This window comes from Hermetia illucens, chromosome 3, assembly GCF_905115235.1.
Source record: "Hermetia illucens chromosome 3, iHerIll2.2.curated.20191125, whole genome shotgun sequence".
In the NCBI taxonomy this organism is placed as follows: Eukaryota; Metazoa; Arthropoda; class Insecta; order Diptera; family Stratiomyidae; genus Hermetia; species Hermetia illucens.
Window position 1 is genome coordinate 151,147,149 of NC_051851.1, and position 24,052 is coordinate 151,171,200.

The 24,052-nt window shown below is 44.7% G+C and overlaps 1 protein-coding gene across 1 annotated transcript in view; it reads left to right on the forward strand.

The window, feature by feature from the left end:
* LOC119651725 overlaps positions 1–24,052 on the forward strand; it is a 613,458-nt gene that overhangs the window by 279,574 nt on the left and 309,832 nt on the right. The window contains exon 3 of the mRNA XM_038055449.1: positions 14,758–16,000. Coding sequence (XP_037911377.1) covers positions 15,342–16,000 — 659 coding nt within the window. The 5' untranslated portion in view covers positions 14,758–15,341. The remainder of the gene's footprint in view (positions 1–14,757; positions 16,001–24,052) is intronic.

A 24,052-nucleotide genomic window follows, 5' to 3' on the forward strand; every position in this document is an offset into this window, starting at 1 on the left:
TGTTTGGGCTTTGACCAAGTCAACTATCATTGAAAGGAGTGCTCCGAATCAATCGGTCTCCCTTAAGAGACAAGTTGGGATTCGAGATGATGTGGAAAGCAAGTTGTAAGGACTCAAAGATTGTAAATTCAGGAGTTTTTGTTTATAAAGACATGAATACCGAACCAAATACGTGGTCGTGGTATACCAATATTTTGAACTTCAATCAATTCCTCAATTTGCTAATTGAAGTTTATGAAGGATAACATATCTGACAAGAGAGTGCAGATGAAAGCATCCTTTTGAACATTTTAAATTAACAAGGGGTGAGAGGCGATTAGAATCAGATACACTTTACTGAAAGTACGTTGGATATTTCATGGCAAGGATACTAGACCGAAGTTGAGTGGTTTACATTTCTTTAGCAAATGACTTGCCTTCGTCAATTGAAAACGATTCAACAAATTCGAATGAACACGTAATCGAACCGGATCGATGGTTGGCCGGAGAAACAAAGTGGTCCGGAACGAATGAGATTTTCAACTCAGCAACTCGCCTTTGCCTAGTCCGAAAGAAAGCAAAAGTCACTTAACTTTCTCGCCAAATCAAATTAAAATTCGTCCAATTGAAGAGACTAATCTGTTATCAATTTCTCAACAACAAAAATTTAAGAGGAAAACGCTAAACTTTATTCAGTCACGAGCGATGTGACGTTACGTGTGTCTCGCGCCGCGGTTGGAACAGAAGAGACCGACTTATTTCCATGCGGTCCTTACTGTCCCAACCAACGGCATTTTTTTACCGCTGGTTCTCCACTGCCCTGGTACGTTCAGAAAACGAGTGAGTGGAGAGTTTCGGAGTTCAGCGCCATCTACCCGTCCGCATCCGCAACATCCGAAATAAATTTCGAATGCTGCAGATCCTGCCGCGCCACATTTCTAAGGACACCAACGTGTTGACTCTCCCATGCAGATTTGAGAAGTGTTACAGGGGCGTCTGTTTTTGCTCCCAACAGTTTGATTCGAAATGTGTGGGAAAGGGAACTGTAGTACAAATTTCTGTGGTGTCCTTCTTACGCTATCGAAACTCCATGTTTATTTATTCATTTAAAGGCAATAAACGGAGATAATACAATTTGATATTGTATCCAGAAGGAGGAGATAGTAAAGAACTTAGCCTACACTTGCAACTTGCCTGCAAACATGAAAGATTTACTGTTGCCTGAAGGGGACCCAATCACGGACTAATACTCATTGTCGTTTCTAATGAAAGATCTAAAGAGTGTTAAGGGGGCTTGGGGAGAACCAAAGTCGGAAGAAATACATAATATTAAGCAGGACCTTCGGGATATGGGATTCCCAATATCAAGACCCTATCTGTCGTAACGTAGGTTATCACCGAAGATTACACTGAAGTCGTGGATGGGATTCAGGAGTGATGAAGAGTGAATGCCAAGAAATCAACATAAGTCGGGAGCCGGAATCGCGGCGCTATGAATGATAGGTTTTGTTGGTCTTCCATGTAATTATATTTGGGTACATGATGGTTTCATTTATATATAACTCGTAGTGTATATACGTTGAAAGGACTCGAAATTCGATGTGTTACAGGCATTTGATCTCTTAGAGAATATCAATTTGACCTACTGTGACTTTGTTAATAATAATAGGATTTCCACCAAACTTTCCAGTAGCCTACTTTATATTAAAGCCAATGTTAATTTCGTGGGTCTAGGATGAACTTAAGGGAGGTTTACAGTAAATTTTAAAAATATAATAAATATTTTTATTAACTTTATTTTAGTGGATATCGATATGGCGTGTATTTCGGAGACTATATACCATACAGGGCCATCCTCATTATTTTTGTCAGATTTTTCTGGTACGTAGTTCCTAAAAATAGCCCCTTAATTTAAGTGACTTCTTTATGAACCCCTCAGACCTCCGTTTCGCAATCAAAGCTAAGATCTGACCGCGAAAGTATTGATCGAAACCTTTCATTTAATACTCCACATAACTATATTCGGTGAAAAAAAATATTACACCTCCCGGATATTTTCACAAAAAGACGGAGATTACGTGTTAAAAAAGTTTTTATCAACTTTTTAGTACGTGCGGATAAGAAATTAAAAATTAATTCCAACAGATATATGCGTGGTTGTGAAAAACTAGAAAAATAATTTGGTCAATTTTTTCACGCCAACTGTTGAAGCTTTTCTCCTGGCCTCTTGGAAGCCGCTCTCTTTCCGGCCAGTAGCGCGCATGGCTCCGTCACAGCATTCCGTCCGTATGCAACGCTTTCGCTTGCTTCCCGTATCGTCCAGGAAGAAAGGCTTCCGTCTGTCTAAAGAGACCGTTTTAGGCTTGCCACTAACGTGCAAACTAAACACGTGCTCCGCACGCTCGAGGTGATACCTGCAGTCCGCATCAGAACGTGTGTGTTCAATTCAAGCTCCCTAGGGGTGTGAACTGCTGACTGCGCATGACGAGATGACTGAGGTGGTTTCAATTTGAGAAAGGTCTCCCCCAGCAGGTGCAGGAACCCGGTCTCTCTTGTTGAGGACTAGGTAAGTTCTCTTCCTACACTAGATCAGCGGAGTTAGCAGCACGACACGGACGACTATACGGAAGCCAAGCAGAACGCAAAGTAAGACCCGCAGCCTGGACGGCCCCTCGCGCGAGATTAGGGTCCGCTGTCAACGTTACACCCTGCTATTGGACCGCGGACGATATGCGGTTGTCCGCTGGTGGTCCAAAGAGATTTTCAAGCTGCTAGAAGAAAATAGATTTTAATTGTCTGTGATGGTTATGGCGGCGACACCATAACGCGGAATTCACCCTCGACAGAGAGGTAGCACATGATTATGGTGTTACGTCCTTCAGAGGTATCGCGTTAGGCAACCGCGTAAACAGGTCAATAATGCTAAGGCGATATTAGCAAGGCGAACCTCGCAAAGGTCATACGATAGTTTGGATGTGCTTTTTTGACTTAGGGAATACACCCACTTCATTCTTAGCATGTCCCTAACCTTACGCTTTTGGCATGCGAGGCACTCTCTGGTCTAAGAATTAACGTCCCCGTTCATGGACGGCCAAAAATATTTGCTGAAGATTAGGCGATTCGTTGTCCGAATGCCGGGGTGCGCAAGATCGTCCACCGAGGGAAACACTTCCTTACGGAAAGCGGCCAGAAAATATGGCCTCGGTCACGTTTCGGAGATCTCGCAGTGGAGGAAGGTGGATCGAATATCCTTAACCTTTTATTTAGAGTCTGACTGCATGTTTTGAAGTAGTCATCCTTCTGAGCCACAGGGACTACCGAAATATCGATTGCAGCTGTGGTGATGATCTCGGAGATACGATACAGAGCGTCAGCGACTAAGTTGTCTTTACCGGACACATGTTGAATATCCGATGTAAATTGGCTGATGTAGGCTAAGTGGCGAGGAGACGCTTTGTCGAGCTTTTGCGTTATGGTACGTAAACAAAGTGAACGCCCTGCCTTCACGGGAAAAACGACTATAGTTTATTCTCAGATACGCAGATACCGAACGGCATTCAACTGTTTTGAGAAGAAATCTAGCGATACCCATTTTGGTTCACCATCTGGCGAAGAGCAGGGCCTATGCGAGGCATCGACGAACACGGGCAGGGGTGTATCCTGCTGCGGGAATGCCTAAAGTCGGAGTTGTTGCTTGTTTGTTTCAAACCCTTGGCCGGCTGCTGGAGATGGACAACCTACTGCGATTGTTTAGCCTGAGGATGGGGGAGGAAAGCGTTAAGTAAAACCGGGTGGCGAGTGACTTTGAGCACGAAGCGGCGGTACAAGTTTACCATACCCAAGGGCATTCTACAGTCCTTGACGATTTTTACCTGGATTGAGATTGAGAACATCCTCAGAAATAATGGAAATAGTGTTGTTTGCGTACACTGAAATTCCTTGACGACCTGAGAGAAGTTACGAGTTCTACCGCAGCCCATAGTGACAAAATATGGAGATACTAATGTCAGCCAAAATGAGGCGCCACGAATAAGTTCTACGTAAGCCGAGACTTATGTCTACATGTAGTGGATGTCGGGTTTTCCGCCGATAATTTAAGGAGCCAAGAAAAAAGCTTGTTGGGTCCGGGAATCGAGGTCCCTGCACTCGTAGCTATGACAACGTGATGCTGCAGTTTGGGTAGACGTCGATTCACGAAAAAAGTGTATGGACTCGTACATTCAGTGGCCTGATCTGGTACCAGCACACGCTACCAAACGCCCATTTCTCAAGGCATGTCTAGACTAGGTACAACATCACCATCAAGGTTGCCAATGGGGTAGTCCACTAAGAAAGAGGTACGTAAGCATATTTCAGATGATATCAGGTAGGCTGCACCCATTCAGGGGAGAGAATTAGAAGAACAGAAGGAGAATTAGAAGTGGAAGGAGTCATACACTTACGGAGTAAGTGAAATAATAATTGAGAAAAATTACAAAGGAGGAAAAGTATAATATTGAAGAATTCCGCGTACAGCTGAAAGGGATTAACATAGGTCAACATGCGCAGAACTGAGCGATTAAATTTTCTCGGCTCAATGCTATCAGTCAGTGGAGAACTGCATTATGATATCACTTCTCACATTAACGCAATCTGGATGAAGTGCGTCCCACAACTGGTGTTATTTGTGATAGACGTATCAACGAACGTCCCAAATCTAAAAAAAAATGTTGTCGGTTCTGTCGCTTTCTTTGGTTCTAAGTGTTGACCGACTATAAAAAACAAGGAACGGCACCTTGCGGTAATGGAGGTGAGGATGTCGCGTTGGACTAATGGCGTGACATGTTTTGATCACATCCGAAATGAGGCTATCCGCGATGGCGCCGAGAATAACCAGGTTTTGCTCTTGATGTCATTGGAACAATTAGTATGAGCCAGCTGGGATACGAAAGCGGTAAAGTTATTTCCAGCAGTGAACCTTTACAAGAAGTAGAAAAGGAGTTCACCAGAATAGCAGGGAGCTTGCGGTGCTGCTGCGATTGTCATCGTTGAAGGTGCTGTTATATTGACCGAGACCTGATATGTTCATGGACTCTTTCTCGCTCCTTTGGACATTTGCCTAGCAGCCTGAATGTAGATTTTTTTATGGACAGTTTGCTGTTTGAAGAATTTGAAGGGGATAGATCGGGAAAGTGGAATTCGTTTACTCCGCACAATCATGACGCTGGTAGTTTTAATCATGGTTAAGATTTAGGACATATTTGGGACAGCGGCAAGTCAGGTGGGTGTCAATTATTCTATGTTGCACTCGCTGGTTGTTCTTCCATTGCAACATTTGTTCGTTATGAATTTAATTCTTGGCTTTGTTTTTAGTGCATCACTATGTGAATATTAGTAATAAAGGTGACGTTAAGAGTACCCAGCTAGGCATACAGCTGAATGACCACAACTCTATTTCCACAGGAGCGACAGGTATTTCTTTAGAGACTCGTAATTCTGCTCATTTCTGCTTCCCTTCTTCATTCTTCCTTCCGCAACTTCTGCTGTATTTTTATGATTAGCGATTACGATTTCCATTAGCTAGTTCTCTCTTGACTTTAGCATCTTCGGGCTCATACTCGTTCTCAGCGTTTGGTTTAGATTCTTCGGGTTCATTCCGAACTTTTGGTAGTGAAACATTACATGCTTTGGATGCTCCGGTACGCCAGCGCATCTAAAATAAATCTTCACATTTTCTGGGTGCTTTACTGTAATAACTGCCACCAGGTCGTCCGCAAACCCACCAATCATAGCCTCATCTATGATGGGCGGAATAAAAATCTAACTCTGCATGACACTCAACTACAGGAAACCCGGTACCGAAATTTACAATACCTCCACTGTGACGATGTACTCTTTGGGTGGCTCATTCGTCCAGTGCCAGAAAATCTTTTCTGAGAGGTAATTTTCGACCAGACGCGCTAAATATCTAGGAACACCTATGTCAACCTACGTTCTTTTAACTCGGTTTCAGCTGGCAGAGTTGAATACATTTTTGACATCTGATGTGAGCACGGCACAATAGCCTCTAGAAACCAGTGGGCTTTTTCCCAGATTCACCACCGTACTTATTGCATCCACTGTAGAGCGCCTGTTGCAGGTGATTCTGTCCATCATCTCTCCCATTGTGTCCATAAAACTATATCCTCCATAGCAATCTCATGTATATTCTCGCCGACTATTGTGATCCTCAGCCTTGCATCAGGTTTCTGTCCTAACTACTTTCCAATTTAGTTCAAGAATTCGTCCGCGGTTAAATGCTTCAATTTCTTGAGCTTCAACGTAAGGCCTTTTTTCTGTGACGTCTAATGCGTGACAACATCAGGGAGGTTATCATGATTTTCAAAAGAGAGGAAGGATCTCTTTTGAAAATCATGATTACCTCCGGTTTTATCTTCCTCTAATCGCTCCTTTTCAAAGTGCCACCTTTTTCTAGGTTTCCACATTCTGCTTGGGAAGTCCACACGCAGTCCCGGAATTTCCTCATATCCTCCCGCTTCAGATTCCCTACTGGAGGTAGCGCTTTCGATCATTGGAATTTGTACCCGTATGATCTGATCTGCGAAGAATTGAGCTCCTTTTGAACGGGTCCGCCGGTGGAGCCAGATCTAGTCCCTCCCGCACACTTGTGGTATTGGGTGCCATAGTATCTAGGATTCCCGGTACACTAGGCAATGCAGCCGTTGTATATCGACGGCCGGGAGAATGCTTGCCCACTCCCAAAACCTGCTAATACTGAGTTTCCGAAGCCCTGTCCCATAACTTTATTTCTCTTCTGTTTCTCCATGTTTGGCTTTGTTTCTGGGTACTCTTCCTGTAATTAACTTTTATCCATAGGTGGGTGTTTTGTTTCCATCTACTTGGTCTGCGTATAAGCTTACACATCACCACACATCCGCTGAGCCTTAGCTTCTCTGTACGAAGGACGCAGCTGAAGGGGGCGTTGGCAATGCTACACAGGCGTCTAAGAAGCCCAGATGACGGTATCCATGGAGAAGGTGATAGATTTAACCAAAAGCTTGAGCAACATCCCAAGGGGGGCATTGGCGTCGAGTCATAGGAACAGGGGTGAACCGAAATCGCTGTCTTGATGACACATCGATTATAAACGCACAATACGACTTCAGCTTCTACGCCGAAAGAAATTTTCACTTCGAATTTAGGTTTTTCAACGGGAGTTCGGTATTAATCAAATAAAGGAGGAATTTAGCAATGATTGTATCTTAAAGAAAGAACCCCAACTAGACTCCATTACCTTAGGTATTAGGTGATGATAGCTATTGCGAGTAATAAGATAAAAATACGATTAAAGCGCAAATCCTAAAGGCTTCCTTCAAGGATATTTGGTATGCCTTCATTATCAACAACGAAAGAAATATCCTTCAATTGCCTGAGAAAGGATCATAGTACAGATAATCGATGACGTCCTTTCTCGCATGCAGTGGAACAGGAATAACAATTCGGAAGGTAGCGTAGCACACCTGGAGAGACTGGCCCCATTTAGAAAACCAAGCAGAAACCAACGATGGTTACTCGAGAGGAAATACCTTTTGTCAGTATAAATAGTAGGCAGTAATGAAAGTTAGCAAGGATGTATGTATTCTATAAGAGCAGGGCGAACATTTAGTCAGGATATTTGACCATAGATGGTTAAATACCAATAAAAGCTTCAAAAACGGAAGTACTCTATGAGGGTTTGAGATCCGCCCTCAGATATCTTTGGCAAGAATACATCTTTCTATCATGCACTGATAGAAGTTCCCGAGAGTGCAAGCTTTATCAGCGTTACCTAGTCAAGGAATCACAGTTTCGATGAAAACTTGTTCTGAAAGGGAAACAGGATGCAGAGTAAATTCAAGTGAAATATCTTTAAGGCTTATGAAAAGTGGTCGGAAGTTATGCAAGTGAGATATTAATTGTAATTCTCTGAAATGACCGACATGTTTGATAAGTTGAGCCTAATTGGAATACAATTCGCACTAATGGACATTCTGGGCCACTATGTACACCATACGATGTCAATACAGGACATAATTGCCTACAAATTTGATGGACGTCGTTGAACCATTCCTGACAGGCTCATTATAGATCAAACTGCTCCTTTTAATTCAATATCGAAATTGAAACTCCTTTCGTTCGTCCTTTCGTGAGTTCTCGTATTTACACTGAGGTCGACAGCTGGCTTTTCGACACATCCACACAAAACCAATGATGCTCGTTTTGCAATTTTGTATTCAGAAAGCGTTTGTCGTTTTCAATTCATATTAATTCTGACCACACGAAATGCCCCGACAAATACACAACCCCTATCCACATGCAAAGCAATTTTCATGGTTGCAATAAAATGTACACCCAATGTGGATCGTTTCATTCAAATAAAAGAGAACATTTCTGAGCATGTGATTTGATTTCGAAAACATTCATTTCGAGAAATATTTACAGAAGCCTTCAAGGACTTGTGAAATAGAAAATTTGCAGGAAATCGAGGAAGGTGGGTTGAAGTTTTCAAGGATGGTTTTTGCTGAGAAAGGTCATTTTTCCGAGGTTACTTAAATTTTGACTTATTTTTAGAAAATTGACGTAGATATATTCCACCTATTTGAACCTCAAGGTTTTCCTTTGTGCCTAATAAGCAGAAACTTTTCAAGTTACCTTAGAAGTCAAGGGCAGGTTATAAACGTATCAAGTGGCTCGTGTTGAAACATATTAGATAGGAGCAGCGCCTAATAGCAAACATCCGGACGATAGGTGAATGCAAGCTTCACTATTTTATGAAAGAAGTTCAATCTGTCCCCAGAAAATTCTTGACTTGGAGGGAATCGCCCAGCTGGCTCCGATCTTTAGAACCGCCCCATAGCATTTACGAAAGATAGTACAACCTTCTAAAGATTTTTTTAAGATTCCCGACCTCTAGACCTAAACGATCGACAAGGAAATGCTTGATAATATCTTCGTTATTTCCACAACTTCTCGAGTCCCTATAGGCGAATGCCCCATAGACACCGTCGTAATCCTGCAACCATTTACAAGCGTCTGATCAAAAAGCTCTCTCCATCGGGCCTTGTTATGGGAGGGACGAATTTTCCTCGCATCTTGCAGCCCAAATGCACACTTTTTCCAACGCGTTCTCCTTAATTTCAATCATAACGTTGGGAAACATCTCTGATACAAATATCAACCAAGTCGTCAATTTACGCCATCATCTTCACTACACCCATGTCCAATATCCGTGAAATCTTATAACTTATTATGAACCAGAACACCGCAGAGATCGCACCACATTGTGCCATTCCTGGTCAGATTTGGGGAAGAGTGTCCACTACATGATCGTCCTTAATTGAATACCCAGGACGCGCTCTAAGGTCTTCAACACGAAAGAGGTTAAGCTTCTTCACAAATTCAGAGCTCCGTTTGCCCGCTTTTAGCAGTAGTGCCTTACATATTCAAACGAAATACGACTTCGGCAAATCTCTACAAGCCACAACTTTCTGTTGCGATTAGCCTGGTAGGCCTGCTAGGCCTGGCGATTTATATAAGGGGAACCTATCTACACCTCCGTTACATACTCTCATAACAAGGCTCTCATGATCACACCGGAAGATCCTATTCAGGAGCCTTTTGACTTTTAAAAAAAAGGGTGGGTTTCTATGTTCCTTGCGCAAAATCTTATTGATTCTGTTAGACTCGCTAGTACTGTCAATGTTCAATCAGGACCGCCTCCTGGCAAGTATGATAGCGGAGTTAGAGACGATCCTTGTATGACTGCCAACATTGTGCCTGTTGCAAATGTTAAATACCTCCCTTGTCAGCTTCCTGAAGTTGAGCGGATTTCATGTCACAACGGTAGCCATTTCCTTTTACTGTATTTGGCAGGACATGATAATTTAGGGGCGCTCGAGTGTTTTTCCAAGAATCCCGACCTTTAGCTCAAGTTTGTCTGTCTGTCGAGCAGATAAACATGTTTTTCCCACTCGCCTGTTCTAATTTTAACACCATTAGATCGCTGAAACTCAGGTCCAGGAACAAAAGGGCATGGAGGCTTTTGCTCTCTTTCGTGTGAGTATAGTGGACCATTAGGTTCTGAGTGATCAGAGTATTTGCTCTCCCGCACTTCATACACACATGCTGTGGAATAAGTTGTAATATTTGCTTTGGAGCCCGTTGAAAGTTTGGTTTTCTCAATCCAGGGATCCGTACTCATGCCATGTCGATGTCTTCCTCTTGTGGGAACACCAGCAGACAGAGGCGCACTTTGATTGTTGCAGATTTATTTGTACTACTCTCAACATGATCTGTTTGCGTAGGAGCGTTTCAGTCTAAGTCGAATGGGGGTCCTCTTTTCCTCAGCTAGTTCGTTAGTATCGATTGGGTCAAGGTTGTCATCCGGTTTCATTAAACGCCATGCTTTTCACTTTTGCGTACCTGACTTCAAACCATACTTAACTTTTCATTTATGCGGAATAGAAAAGGTTGGCTGTTCACCTGTAATTTATTCTCCTTTATATAGATTGGACAAGCTAGTGTTTATCTAATCATTGGTAACCATATACGAGCCAGGAATATCGTAGCATCAAACAATCTTCAGTTTTATGCCTTCCAAGACATCGTTGATTTTAGCAAACAATGAATAGATAAAGTTCTTAGAAAATTAATCCTCGCATGTTATATGATGTGGTTCCCAAGCGCCGCCTCAGAGGAATCAAAAAAGGGGTTACAGCCTACCTATTCCCTCTACCGTCTAGGAGAAGCTATTACTATCCTGCAGCCTGCTTTCTGTCGATCAACTTTTCTAGTTGTTCTTCTGCTTCACACCCGCTACAATTCGAAGCGGTCAGTAGAGCTTCTGTTCATAGATCCGCTTCTGCGATTCCGCAGCCAGCCGGATCTTCTAACGCCCCTTCAGGACGCGGCCGATGACCTGTGTAGCACCCGAGAAATGAGTACTTTGGCTGGCGTCCCAATGCTCAACGATACTCCCAGGCGGGTTACTCAGTATATCTGCCGTTCGATCAGCAAGATGGCTCTCCAACTCTCGAGCAACAGCTGGGTCATTCAAAAAGTTGATGTTTAACTTGAGGGTCGCAGCTTCCTAACCCTGCGAGAAATGTCAGACGCAACATGCAAGCGAGCAGTTGTTACGCAGATCCAGAAGACAACTCCTAAATCTACTACTTATCACGAAGTCGTTGGTATGATTGCTTGTAACGCGCCGGTTAGTTGAAACCCAACTAGGTTAATGGCAGGCTCTCTGCTCGAACGATGTGCTGCTAATCATGAAGCGGTGGAAGTTACAGAGATCCACAAGCCTCCCACTATTATCGCTGCGGTCCCCGAAACCGTGTTTCCCCATCACATGTCCGAACTGGGCGTTATCAGATCCTAGCTCGGCATTCACGGCAATCACAATGTCACCTTTAGGGAACATCGTCTGAACTACGATCAATTGCTCGTAGTAAGGATCCCTCTCTACTATATCGGAAGTCTTTTTTGATGTGTATTAGTATTGTACAATTGTGATTCTCCTTAACTCGCACCGAAATCTTGTAGTTAAAAATCTGTCAGAATCCGGCTAACAGGTCAAAAGAGCGCACCTTGCGGTAGCCGTCAGAAGCACTCAGACACCGAAGACCTGTCTGATACCATTTGGGTTTCCACAGTACAAAAGCACATTGGCGCAAAAGGGAAAGGGGTACCCTCCAGAGTACCATCATTTTACTTCGCTTAGCCCCAGAATGCCAAGCTTATATCGCTTTAATTCCCGCTCAAGTTGGAGAAAGCGAGCATTCTGTGGACCCTCGCCAGAAACTAATCATAGTCAGTTTTCGCTAGCCAAACGTCGTTGCCGTAAGGTCAGTCTTTATCCGAGGCGCTGTTGACGCAGCAGTAAAGTTTCAAAATTTGCAGGTTGCTAGCGCACAAATTTCTATCCCTTTTGGTCGCCTCTTACGACAAGCGGGGAATACTTTGATTGTATTCTTAAACCCCAACCCGTGAGGAAAAATAATTACCGGCGGTAAGGTGGATGTCGGACACCATGGATCAAATCCTTAACAAAAGATATACGAAGCTGAACATTGTGCTAGTCAACATTCGATTTATACCCATCTTCCGCAGTATATACTCGTACTTAGGTACGACCGTTGGCCTGGCATACCTCGGTTCCTTGTTGGCGAGACGATGAGTGAACACTACACCCATATTGGTCACCAAACGCAAGGCGCATTGCAGGAGGGAAAACTAGGATAACTGACTAATCCACTGGGGCTTTCTAGGAAGAGACATTCCTAACGGATCTAGATGGATGTCATGGAGGTATGGTAAAGCCGCTACAAAAGTCAAATCAGTTGTTTCAACGCGCATCTGAGGCATGAAACGCTAGAACGTCGCCATATCCTTTGCACCACCATAGGAAAGCAATCGGTTTGTGGACACGGGAAATTTCGACGTTATGATCATCTTATCTGCGAGCGAAGAATTTTTGTCAGAGGGCAAAGGAAAAATCGGAACATCTGGAGAAACTGTAACGTGAACGCCGTAGTAACCTAATGAGGATTACCCGAAAAACCTAATAGAATTACTACCGGAAGTTGTGCTTTGAGACAACCTATCTGCACTACGTACAACGTTGTAAAGAACAGGCACCAGTGAAAATCACTCAGTGGTGAAGTATCTGCGGTACTTACTCAAAATAATTACAACCCTCTTCCACAATTCGAGGAAAGTGGACGGTCAACGATTCGACAGGACATCTTCTCGATTCTCGGGGCTGTCAAGAGGGAACTACGAGCGGCTCGCCAAGTAATGAGGATAAAAGGGTCCTGCACAAAGCCCTGAAGTTGGCTACTATGATTTGCTTGCTTGGTGGAAGCAGCGGTTCTGTCTGCTACGGAAGCTCTGACTAGGGTGGTCTCTCGGGACGGCTGTATGCCTTTCGTTAAGCCCGTTCTATGGCCGATGCGATAGCATTGATCATGAATTTAACTTGGTATGGCTTGATCCGCTGCATGGTGATTTGTCGGCTGCATTCAGATCGGGCGTTTGACAGAGCAAAATCGCGCAACCGATCACGGCAAACTTACTCCGCTTGTGAACGGGGCGCAGGCTGCAGAATAAGGAAAAGAAAAAAAGGATGGATTTGGCTTAGGAGGCGTTGGTTATTGGCAATTGCAGCGCGGTGGTGACGCTAGCTGTCACGAATTCGACCAGCTGAATTTTTACTAAGAGCATTTTGGTTAAAGTAGGTGTCTGTGATGACTCATCTCGTCGGTGTTTCGTTACCTAAACACGAGATTTGTTTCTTCTTCTTCTTTTTCTTCAGCCTTTGTCCCGTTCACAAGCGGGGTCGGCTCGTCGTGATCGGCTTCGCCATTTGGCTCTATCGAATGCCTGATCTGGGTGCAATCTCGAGGCTTTCAAATCCCCATCCAGCGTATCAGGTATTAGAAAGTTAAGCTTGGAGCGGCACTTAGACAATGCGAAATAAAAAGCCACAAAGGCTAGGTAATTTCTAGGAGAATAATGCCTAGCCTCTGCGGTTAGTGGGGCAATATAGTGCCAGGCTACTTTTAGAGGGGGGGTGCTAAGTGCCATTCCATTGTATTCAGCTCCTATCTGGGTACGATTTTGGATACCTGCTAATCGAGTGAAGCACGGGGGACACCGTCTGTGTCATCATTGGATTTATCCTCTGGGATCTGTCTCCCTCAAAGAAGAACAGCTAATCCGTCCAAGGTGACTGTGGACTTCGCTACCAAGGAGCTCTTAAAGAGATGACAGCAATGATGGGATAATTCCTAAAAAAAGAATGGGGCTATGCACGGATCACGTGAATTGAGCGATGAATCAAAGGAAGGTACGAAGAACTGCATCACCACTTGTCACAAGCCCTTACTAAGAGTGGTGGTTATAGCAAGTATGCATACCTTCAAATTGGGCGAGTTTCTTGACTGTCCTGAATGCGTGGCTACATCCCAGGAGCAAGATTCGTGGATGAAAGAAAGATGTTGAACCACGCGTGGTGTCGCAGAACTTTCTTAAGATTTATACCACCATCCATAAAAAAATAATTATTGGTCCAGTCATTGTTGAACGACATTCCGTTGCATCTAAATCAGAAAGGGGAAGTTGGTGACCTGCATTCTATGGCAGCTTACTAACTAATTCCTTGTTCTACAATGAATTAATGATTTGGGCTCGTTAAATTTCTATAAAAATATGATGGCATTACAGATCCCTCCGTAAAATCTCCTTTCCATTTATAAGACAAGCCATTATGCAGTAAAATTCCCTTGGCACCAATCTTTGAAACAAAACGGGCAACCTTATAATTTGCCTTGGCGCAAGTAGACGATGGCGAATTTCTCTTTTTTACGATGAACGTGCTAATAATCAAAAAGGATCTAAAAACAAACGTAAAACAGGCAATAAGAGCAAAAATTCCATGTTGAGTGTGAAAGTTTCCACTAGACCATGATATTTTGCTCTAGGCAAGTTGGAGGGTTCTCAGTCACGTTGCATATGTCCCGATTCGTTTGGCTTAGCTAAGGTGGATTTCAACATCATAATATGTGCCCTAGTCACCACACGTGCTCATATTCGTCCTGCATTCTTCCTTCCAGCCCCTCCCATTACATATAGCAATCATTTTTATGCCGAACATTTTATGTACTTACACTCACTTAGATAATGCCTTCTATTGCGCCCATAAATGGGACAGCACAAAAGGACTGGTCTTAATGCCCATCTCTTCTTGTTTTTCAGGTCCTGTAGTGTGGGAACGTGTATACATTTCGGATGCCAACTTATTCCGCTACAATATTTTCTACGAAATCCTTCTGCAATGGCGTCATCATCAGGACGAGCCTTGGACGCCACGCTATCACCATCGCCAGCGTATAACAATAAATTGTTTGTTATCCAGAAGAGATTGTTATCGAGATTGCCAGCCATAGCCTGTAACAATACGAGCAGCAACGACAACGGCAAGAGGACGCTGACACATTGACGACACCGCTCGTCCCTGCTGTACCACAATAAAGAATTCATTCATTCATAATCATTTTCGAAGAGTCCTTTTTGTTTGGGACAAACGCGACGATAAAGCAAACGTCAATCGGGCATCAAAGGACTTTTGTGTGGTCGCGGACATAAAACAGGAAAAAGGAAAGGAACATTTCCGAATGAAGCTAATGAAAAGCTCTCCATTGTATTAATGGCCTAGCCTTGGGCACATGCACGAACATCGCCATTGAATACCGGAACAAAAGGTGCTATAAACACTCGACAGCATATCAAAAATCGTCGCTTGGGACCATCTGCACAGAACGGGGTGAAAACAATAGTCGATGACACCAATTGCGCGCTCCTACTTTCTCTATATGTTGGCTACACTCACGGCCACATGCTGCATCGACTGCCTGCACCCCGCCCAAGACAATATCAGTGACGACGACGATGTCCAGCTCCCAAGGACTCCCCGTCACCTGAAGCCCGAGAATCAATTCCAGTCGGATAGTGGGTCAAGCGACGGGGCCGTCCCGTGCGGGGGCAAGCTGACCGCTCGCCATGGCATCATCCAGACTCCCAGCTTTCCCAACAAATTCCCGGTGCCCATTACATGTGTTTGGATAATTGATGCCTCCGAGCTAACCACCGGCCCGAATGTATCAATCGTCATCTACCCCACCCAACTCTATGTCCTTGGCGGACTCAGATTCACCGAATACATGTACTACGGCGATGATTACAAAGTACGCAGTCAGCGGGTGTTTCAATTTAGCGAACATAACGTTACGAAAGTTGCGTGGATCCAGTTTAATAGTCAATACCTGGAGATAAGTTTTACGATGAGAACGCTTGATGGGACGCACCTGAGGGCGCTGGATCAATTGCTGGATGTGTACGGATTCAATATCACATACGAGGTGGGCCCGCTCAAGCCATATCAGTGTAATGCGCTGAAATGCCGGTTCCTGGGACATTGCTATGCCAGGGAGGATTTCTCGTAAGTATTACAGTTTGTTGCTACTCAGATGTGTGCATGTGGATGTAAGGATTTCAGTAATGGCCTTTGATTTCTGCCCTTGATGTTTTCTGGGAGCTGAACAGTCATGCGGAAACAAGGGACAGAAGGAACAATGGCAGCCAGGCGAGATTTGTTTTCATTTGACGGGGCTATTTTTAACATCAGAAGGAGCGGAAAATTAGCAGGGACATTTTCATATCGGGTTTCCACAATGCGGTTCTGCCGTGGGTGTGTTTTTATGGTCCTGAAATAGCTACAGGCTTTCATTAAGCGGTGACAGTCTTTCTGTACTTACAGAGCACTTAAAAAAGCATGAAAATAACTGACTTATGTAGGCTGAAGATATACTCCTTCATAAGCATTCAATGTCCTAACATTAAAGTCTAATTTTGGAATCAGAATGAAAGTTCCTCCCAAAATGGTGAGAATCTTTTATATTGGAGTGACAGGTTCACTTTTGGTAAAACAATGGTGTTAGTGACGGATTCTAGCAGATCCGAAGTGTCAAAGTTGTGTTGTGTATTACTCCAAAGGAAACTTCTGATGAAATCATCGAGGGAAGGCAGGCGCGTGTGCTTCATGGGCTTAATATTCAAAACAAAATAATATTTCCGCTATAGACTGTATTCCCAACTCTTTCATAATACTAAATACTCACTAGCGTTTTGGTGGCTTAAGACCCTCTTCAGTAGGATACAATTGGAAGGATTAATTGAGGGAGGGGGCCTGTGTATGTCTCCTACCGACTGACCAAATGATTGTGCTCCAAGCCTCACATGGTCCCCACAACTGCGACTGATTCCAAGTGCAGCTTCTCATTCTACAGGTGGTGTTGCAGATTCTTTCTCTCAAAGTTTTCAACCCCTTTGGTATTGCTCAACGATCTTAGATGGAGACAAGAAAAAGGTCCTAAGGAGAGGGCCAATGCAATTCATAAGGGTTACACTGCCTGTAGCGAAAAGTAGCAAGATGATGAGAGATTGTTTATTTATGACCAGACTTACGAAATTCTAAAATGTATCCAGTTCGAGGCTCTTTTCCGAGCTTCGTAACTTCGGTTTTCCGTCTAGAGCTGACAGCCCTACCCAACCCACAACAGACGGGAAACTCGCCTCATCCTTCTTCGTCTGCAGTTTCTCATTGAGAAAGAACCCTTAGCGATCACCACGTAGAGGTGGGGATAGGGTTTGGGTTACGCCTTGGGACCTATACTACCCTTTGGCAAAAAAAGAAACGTAGCAAACCCTATCTCAGATGGAGCGATGAGTTTTCTAATGTATTTACCATATTCGTCCATTTGACAAAATAGCGTTATGAGGACCACTATCCATCGACTGACGGAGCTCCCTGTTCTGAATCCGAACTGCCTTGGGGATAAGTCCCCGGTAGCGCGGATCGCTTCAGAGAGTCTATTTCTGATGAGCTTTACGAGCATTTTCCCGGTCGAGTCAAGCATACAGAGCGGTCGATATGAAAATCGCAGCTCTAGGTCTCCTTTTCCCTTACTGATCAACGCGAGTCTGGCCACCTTCCAGTGACTAGGATGGAGTAGTTGAGAATCGATGATCCGAGGGGGACTAACAAACTACCTTTGTTGGGAATCAACGAAAGAGAGGAAACATTCTTTGATCTGATTATTATAATAATACAAATTTATTTGTATGCAACAAGGGCAGTAAACTACATGAGGATGGACGATTCCGTAGCCTATACAATGACGAAATCTATGAGCGTCCGGTTGTGGATAAAATCCGGCTCATTAGGTTACGGTAGGCGGGTCACTTAATCCGTATGGATGAGGATAATCCCACCCGGAAAGTCTATAAGGGCAATATCTATGGTAGAAAAAAAAGACGAGGCAGACCCTGCCTGAGATGGAGCGATGGCGTAGGCCAGGATGCCAGACAGCTTTTAGGGATATCGAATTGGTGGACCTCGGCGCAAAACCGGTATGTCTGGAGTTCCTTATTAAGGCAGGCCTAGACCGGATACCGGTTGTTGCGCCGTTGATGATGATAAAGGGCAGTAGTCCAACTTTCCATTTTTCCCGCTCGAAAACTGTGACGGTTAGGAGGACCTACTTGATATCATCCTTTTTATCAACAATAGAATTCTTAGATGATGGTGTTATACCTTCAGACTAAATCACGCTGCAGAGGTCACCCTTTCAAGGACCCCAAGAAGATCGACTGAACGAAGTTTGGTCAACTTATTAAAAACACACTTACCAATGAGCAAGTTGCTATGATTGGCATGATAGACAAATTATAGTCGAAGGTCAGAGATCTCGAAAAGGCATTCGAACCCGCCTTTAAAGTGTCCTACTTTGCTAAATACAATAAGAAAACATTGTCATTATACCGAAAGCGGGCAGGCGCGGCCATGAGTCCTTAAAGGAAACCCTAGAGTGCATCCTGGATGGCTTAGTTAAGGGCGGTTATTGAGATAACGCGTTCGTCTAAGCAGCACGCCTCAAAGGCAAATCGACAGAAACAACGAAATAATTGGCATGATTGAGCGTGACAGGATACCCTTGTTTTATTCCTGATATAGAAGGAGCATTCAGCAACGTTAGTCCCAACGTCATCAAAGAAGCTTTAGCCAGTATTGAATCGGAGGGGTACTTGCGGATTCCACCTCAGGCTGTTAAATGAATAAAGATTGGCTCTTTTCTACAATGTAAAGTATTCGAGTGTAATCCTGGACCTGAAGCTAAATTGAATATTAAACATAGAATTGATGGCCAAGTAGGTCTGCATCGTTTTTACCGCTGCAATGGTGCCTTTCCAACGAAATGGGGACCCCGGACGGGGATGGATATGCTCAGCTATGATATAGCCTCTTGGCAGTCATTCGATGGGCGTTGTCTGTGTACCGCTCCCCAACTTTGTTAAATCAAAGAAGATCTTGCCTGCCTATCACAAGACCCGATCACGGGAGCTTTTGTACCAGACCAGTGTAACTGCATACAAGGTTACCGCTGTCTGTACGGGGCACTGATCTATAGGGAACTCTGCCACCAGACTCGGCATGCCCTACTACCATATTCGCATTGCCGAAGCCTCGGAGAAGGGGAACTTCCTTTGCGATTGCCTAGCCCTAGCTAAAGCCATTCTACGGACACCACGTAAAACATTCTTTACGGACCTCAGAGAAATCTCTAGTTGCAATATCGGAGGGCTCCTTTCCAAAATGCTACGGGCTGGCTCTGAAGATCTGATCTGGCTGGACACTACTTCCTTGCTCTTACCACAGCAGTCGTGGTCTTTGGAGTTTTTAGCATCAATACGGCGAAACACAGCGCTAGCTGGGCTCCTCGGAGCGGGCACTAATATCTGCTTTCCATAACTAACTTCAGGCCTCGGAAAACCGTTTTATTCCTACCTTTCCGAGCATTCCATTAGCCACAAGATGAGACGGAAGTTGTAAGTGTAGGTGTGGCTTCCGGTTCAATTGTAGGTAGAGTTGTGTGAACGTTGGAGAAAAAGGGTCCTTTGATCCGTAATTTCGCCAGAAAGCCCTCTTTTCATTCTCTAAAGCAGTTTTCCTGAATTGTTTTAAAAACGTTCCCAGGGAAAGGTTCAACCATTCTGGTAGGTTCAGACCCCAAAACCTTACGCGCCTCAACATGGGCATCATCGGATTTTCAGTGACTTACAAAGTGGGTCAGAAGCAAGGGCATGTATTTTACCCACTAGGTGATGCAGCAGCACAGTTTGTTCGAGTAAGTTACAGGTATTAAGAGACCTTAGAGTAATTATAGTAACTCACTCCGCAACTACTCTGAAGGCCACATTGATGACCTGAAAAAATAGCAAAAAGCTACTTTTAACGAAAAACGTGAGACATGCGTCCCTTCAGGGAAAACTAGGCTCCACTAAAAGTGTCACCCATGTGATAGGACAGGATAACCTGATGTTGTGATTTCGGGAATAACATTGGGAATTGTAGTATCGAACAAGTTTTGGAAAGGTTACTAAATCGAGGACAGACCATTGTCAGCATCTGGGTTTTGCACCACCAATTGATAGGCTTTAGGATTTCTTTCCTCTAATTTTCGAAGGCCCTTGGCCCCCAAAGGAGGCCTCCTGGAATGGAGTGGTAGCTCTTTAGTCAGCGCAACGACCTGATGTAAAGGGGTGGTTTTGGTTCATAGCACCTTTTGGTTACATTTCGCTTTCGCATTTTCTGAGAATGTCATTGAACGGCCGTTTGGAGAGGACCACCATGATCTTCTACCTATCCTTCCCCAGTTGACTAGACGTCCTCCCATGCAATTAGATATCTTGCACCCCAAACAGATCGAACATTTAGTAAAGTCACGGGATATACTAATATAATGGTTTTTCCTTAGACTAATTTATGGGATTTTCTAGGAGAAGGGTTCATCAAGCTTTTCCCACTAACCTGCGACTTTCAACGTTCATTATCATCACCAACGGCGCAACAACCGGTATCCAGTATAGGTCTGCCTTAATAAGAAACTCCAGATATTCCGGTTTTACGCCGAGGTCACCAGTTCGATATCCCTAAAAGCTGTTTGGCGCCTTGACCTACGCCATCGCTCCATCTCACGTAGGGTCTGCCTCATCTTCTTTTTCCACCATAGATATTGCCATTATAGACTTTCCGGGCTGAATCCTCCTCATCCATAACAGGCAACATAACATCCGTAACTTATTGAACCTGATTTTATCCACAACCTGACGGTCATGGTATCACTCATAGATTTCGTCGTTATGTATGTTCCAAAAATTCTCCGGAGGATTCTTCTCTCGAAAGCGGCCAGGAATTCCTAATTTTTCTTGCTTAGAACCCAGGTCTCCGAGGAATACCTGAGGACTGGCAAGATCATTATCTTGTACAGTAAGAGCTTTGACCCTATGGTGAGACGTTTCGAACAGAACAGTTTCTGTAAGCTGAAATAGGCTCTGTCGGCTGCCAACAACCGTGCGCGGATTTCACCGTCGTAGTTGTAATCGGTTGTGATTTTCGATCCTAGATAGGAGAAATTATCAACGGTCTCAAAGTTGTAGATAGGAGAATCTTTATTCTTCCCGTTTGACCAGTGCGGTTTGATGTTGTTGGTTGGTTGGTTTTCGGCGCTGACGTTGTCACCATATATTTTGTCTTGCCTTAATTGACGTGCAGCCCAAGATTTCGCGCAAATCGCCACCTGCTCGATCTGGATGAAGGCAGTTTGTACGTCTCGGGTCGTTCTGCCTATGATGTCGATATCGTCCGCATAGGCCGGTAGTTGGGTGGACTTAAAGAGAATCGTCAGTCTTATCAACTTCATTGGGATACCGAATTCTCTCATGGCCGTGTACAGTTTTACCCTGGCTATGGCATCATCGATCATCACGCGGAGGCTCTGCATGCGGGGGCCCTGTATACTAAGTACCGACCAGATGGACCGCATTGTGGCGGCACTACGCTCCACACACCCTGTATAGGTTGATGTAAATAGCGCGGAATTGCAGTCTTTTTACAATGAGAGAGCTCGAAGAATCGGTTCTCACTATGAAAAAAAGAAGGCGCCAGGCCCTGATGGCATCCTGGCGGAAGTTTACAAATTTATGTTCCGCCAACAAACGGAGTTGCTGCTTGAAGTGTTCAATGCTTGCTTGAAGGTGGGCATTTTTCCTTGGAGCCGGAAAGTGGCCAGACTCGCGTTGATCAGTAAGGGTAAGGAGACCCGGAGGTCCCGTCTGCATACTGACTTCTGCGTATGCTGGATACGGCTGGAAAAGTGTCGAGGAGCTCATCAGGAGTACACTCGCTGAAGCGATCCGCGCTTCCGGGGAGTTATCCCCAAGGCGGTACGGGTTCAGAACAGGGAGATCTGCTGTTATGTAGGTCGTAGATGCAGTTCATCGAGCCGAGGCACACAGCCGCCGATTTCGACGGATGGTGCTCCTTATACCGGTTGCTGATCGAAATGCCTTCAATTCCGTAAGATGGACAGATATGCTAGGCACACTAGAAAACTCATTTCACGTGCCAAGCTATCTCTTGCGGATATTGACTGAATATTGTACAGACGTCTAGCGTCTCTCTTGCCAAGGAGCACAAAGCTATCTATAGTCGCAAAGACCCAAACTTAAGACAGGTGGTTGCCCGTGAAGAACGTCAAGGCACCCTTACCGAGTGGCAACTTTCTTGGCAAAATGAGCCAAGGGGCAAATGGACTGCGTGACCCATCGAAAAAATTAGACCCGTGGTTGAACAGGATGCACGGTGAGATTGACTACTTCCTTACCCAACCTCTAAGGGGGCATGGAGGTTTTCAGTCTTATCTGCACAAGACCGGGAAGGCGCGATCTCCTGATTGTGTGTTCTGCAATGGAGTGGCGGACGACACTGAACACACATTTTTCCCTTGCGAAAGATGGGATGGCTTTCGTCAGCAGCTTTATGCAGACACAGGGGAGCTCTCCCCAGACAACAGTGTCAGAAAGATTCTGAAGAGCGCAGGCAGCTGGAATCCTATTGCTCATTGCGTTCGAGCTCTTTTTATTGCGAAGAAAATTGAACTCGACCGGCGGAGGGATCGGACGGTAAGGGGTTCTCTGAACTAACAACTCCCTTCCTCCCCTCCTCTTCCGTTAGTGAAAGGAATTCCATGACTTGAAGGCTTCCAAAGCTGGAAGAGCGGGAGGGCTAGCCCGAACTAATGTGGCAAACGTTTCCAGGCTAGTTCTCTGGTGGCAGGGAGGTGTTTAGTTGGTAGCCCGACAGCGTGCTGTTGCGGGAGCCCAACACTCTGTGCGCATGCATTTACCTACCTTACTCCAAAAAAAAAAAATGCTGTCAGCGGCGACTTTAAAGTCGATGAAAAGATGGTGCAAATGATATTCATATTCTAACAGTTTTTCCATCGCTTGCCACAGAGAGAAAATCTGATCTGTTGCTGGTTTGCTTGGAGTGAAGCCTCCAATGATGTTCTGGGCGTATGGGACTATCCGGCCTAGCAAAATAGAGGAGAATATCTTATAGATGGTACTCAGCAATGTGATACTCTACAATTACTGCACTGCGTGACTTATGATTTTTAAGCCGATGAATTGTGGTGGTGGTAGTGTTTGTCCGTCGTCTTCAGCTGGCAGGACTTCTAACTCGCCGATGTTCTGGTTATTCAGTAGTTCACTGAAGTTTTCAACCCAACGCTCCAATGTGCCCATTCTGTCGGAAATCAGATTTCCCTCTTTGTCTCGGTAGGATGAACATCGAGGTGTGTAAGGCTTCATCCTGCTGACTTGTTGGTAAAACTTGCGCGCCTGGTGCGGGTGCTCCCTGTATTTTTTGAGTTCACAGACCTGTTGGTTCTCCCAGGCTTCCTTTTTCCGTTTGTGAAGTCGCTTCTCCGCTCGCCGGAGTTCGTGATAAGTCTCCGCGCGTGCCCGCGTCCTTTAAGAATGCAACATTACCCGGTAGGCAGCATTCTTCCGTTCCGTTGCTAGCTTACATTCATCATCAAACCAAACGTTCCGATTTTTTTTTGCGGCGGGGGCCAAGTATCTTTGAGGCCGTATTAATGATAACGTTCTGCAGGTGGTTATAAAGATCATTTGTTGATGCTTCATCTCCAGGATCTCTTTTGACTGCGGTTATTGCGGCAGCTTCACTGTTCACTTTCACCTGATTGTCAGAGCAGATTCTGGGTGGTGCTGTTATTCGAGCTCGGAGCGCCATGCCAAGGAGATAGTGATCCGAGTCTATATTGACCCCCCTATATGTTCTGGCATTCATCAATGCTGAGAGGTGGCGACGTTCGATCAATACGTGGTCAACTTAGTCGAAAGTGGTCCCGTCTGGAGAGGCCCACGTATGTTTGTGGACCGCTTTCCGCGCAAACCAGGTACTTCCAACAACCATTTCGTGTGACACTGTTAATTGGATAATCCCCAGTCCGTTATCTTTTGTATTTTGATGTAAGTTGTGGAAGGCAGCGAATCGCCTGAATATAGGCTCCTTCCCTACTTGGCCAACGATGATTTTGATATCATATCTGGGGCAGGCTTCGAGGAT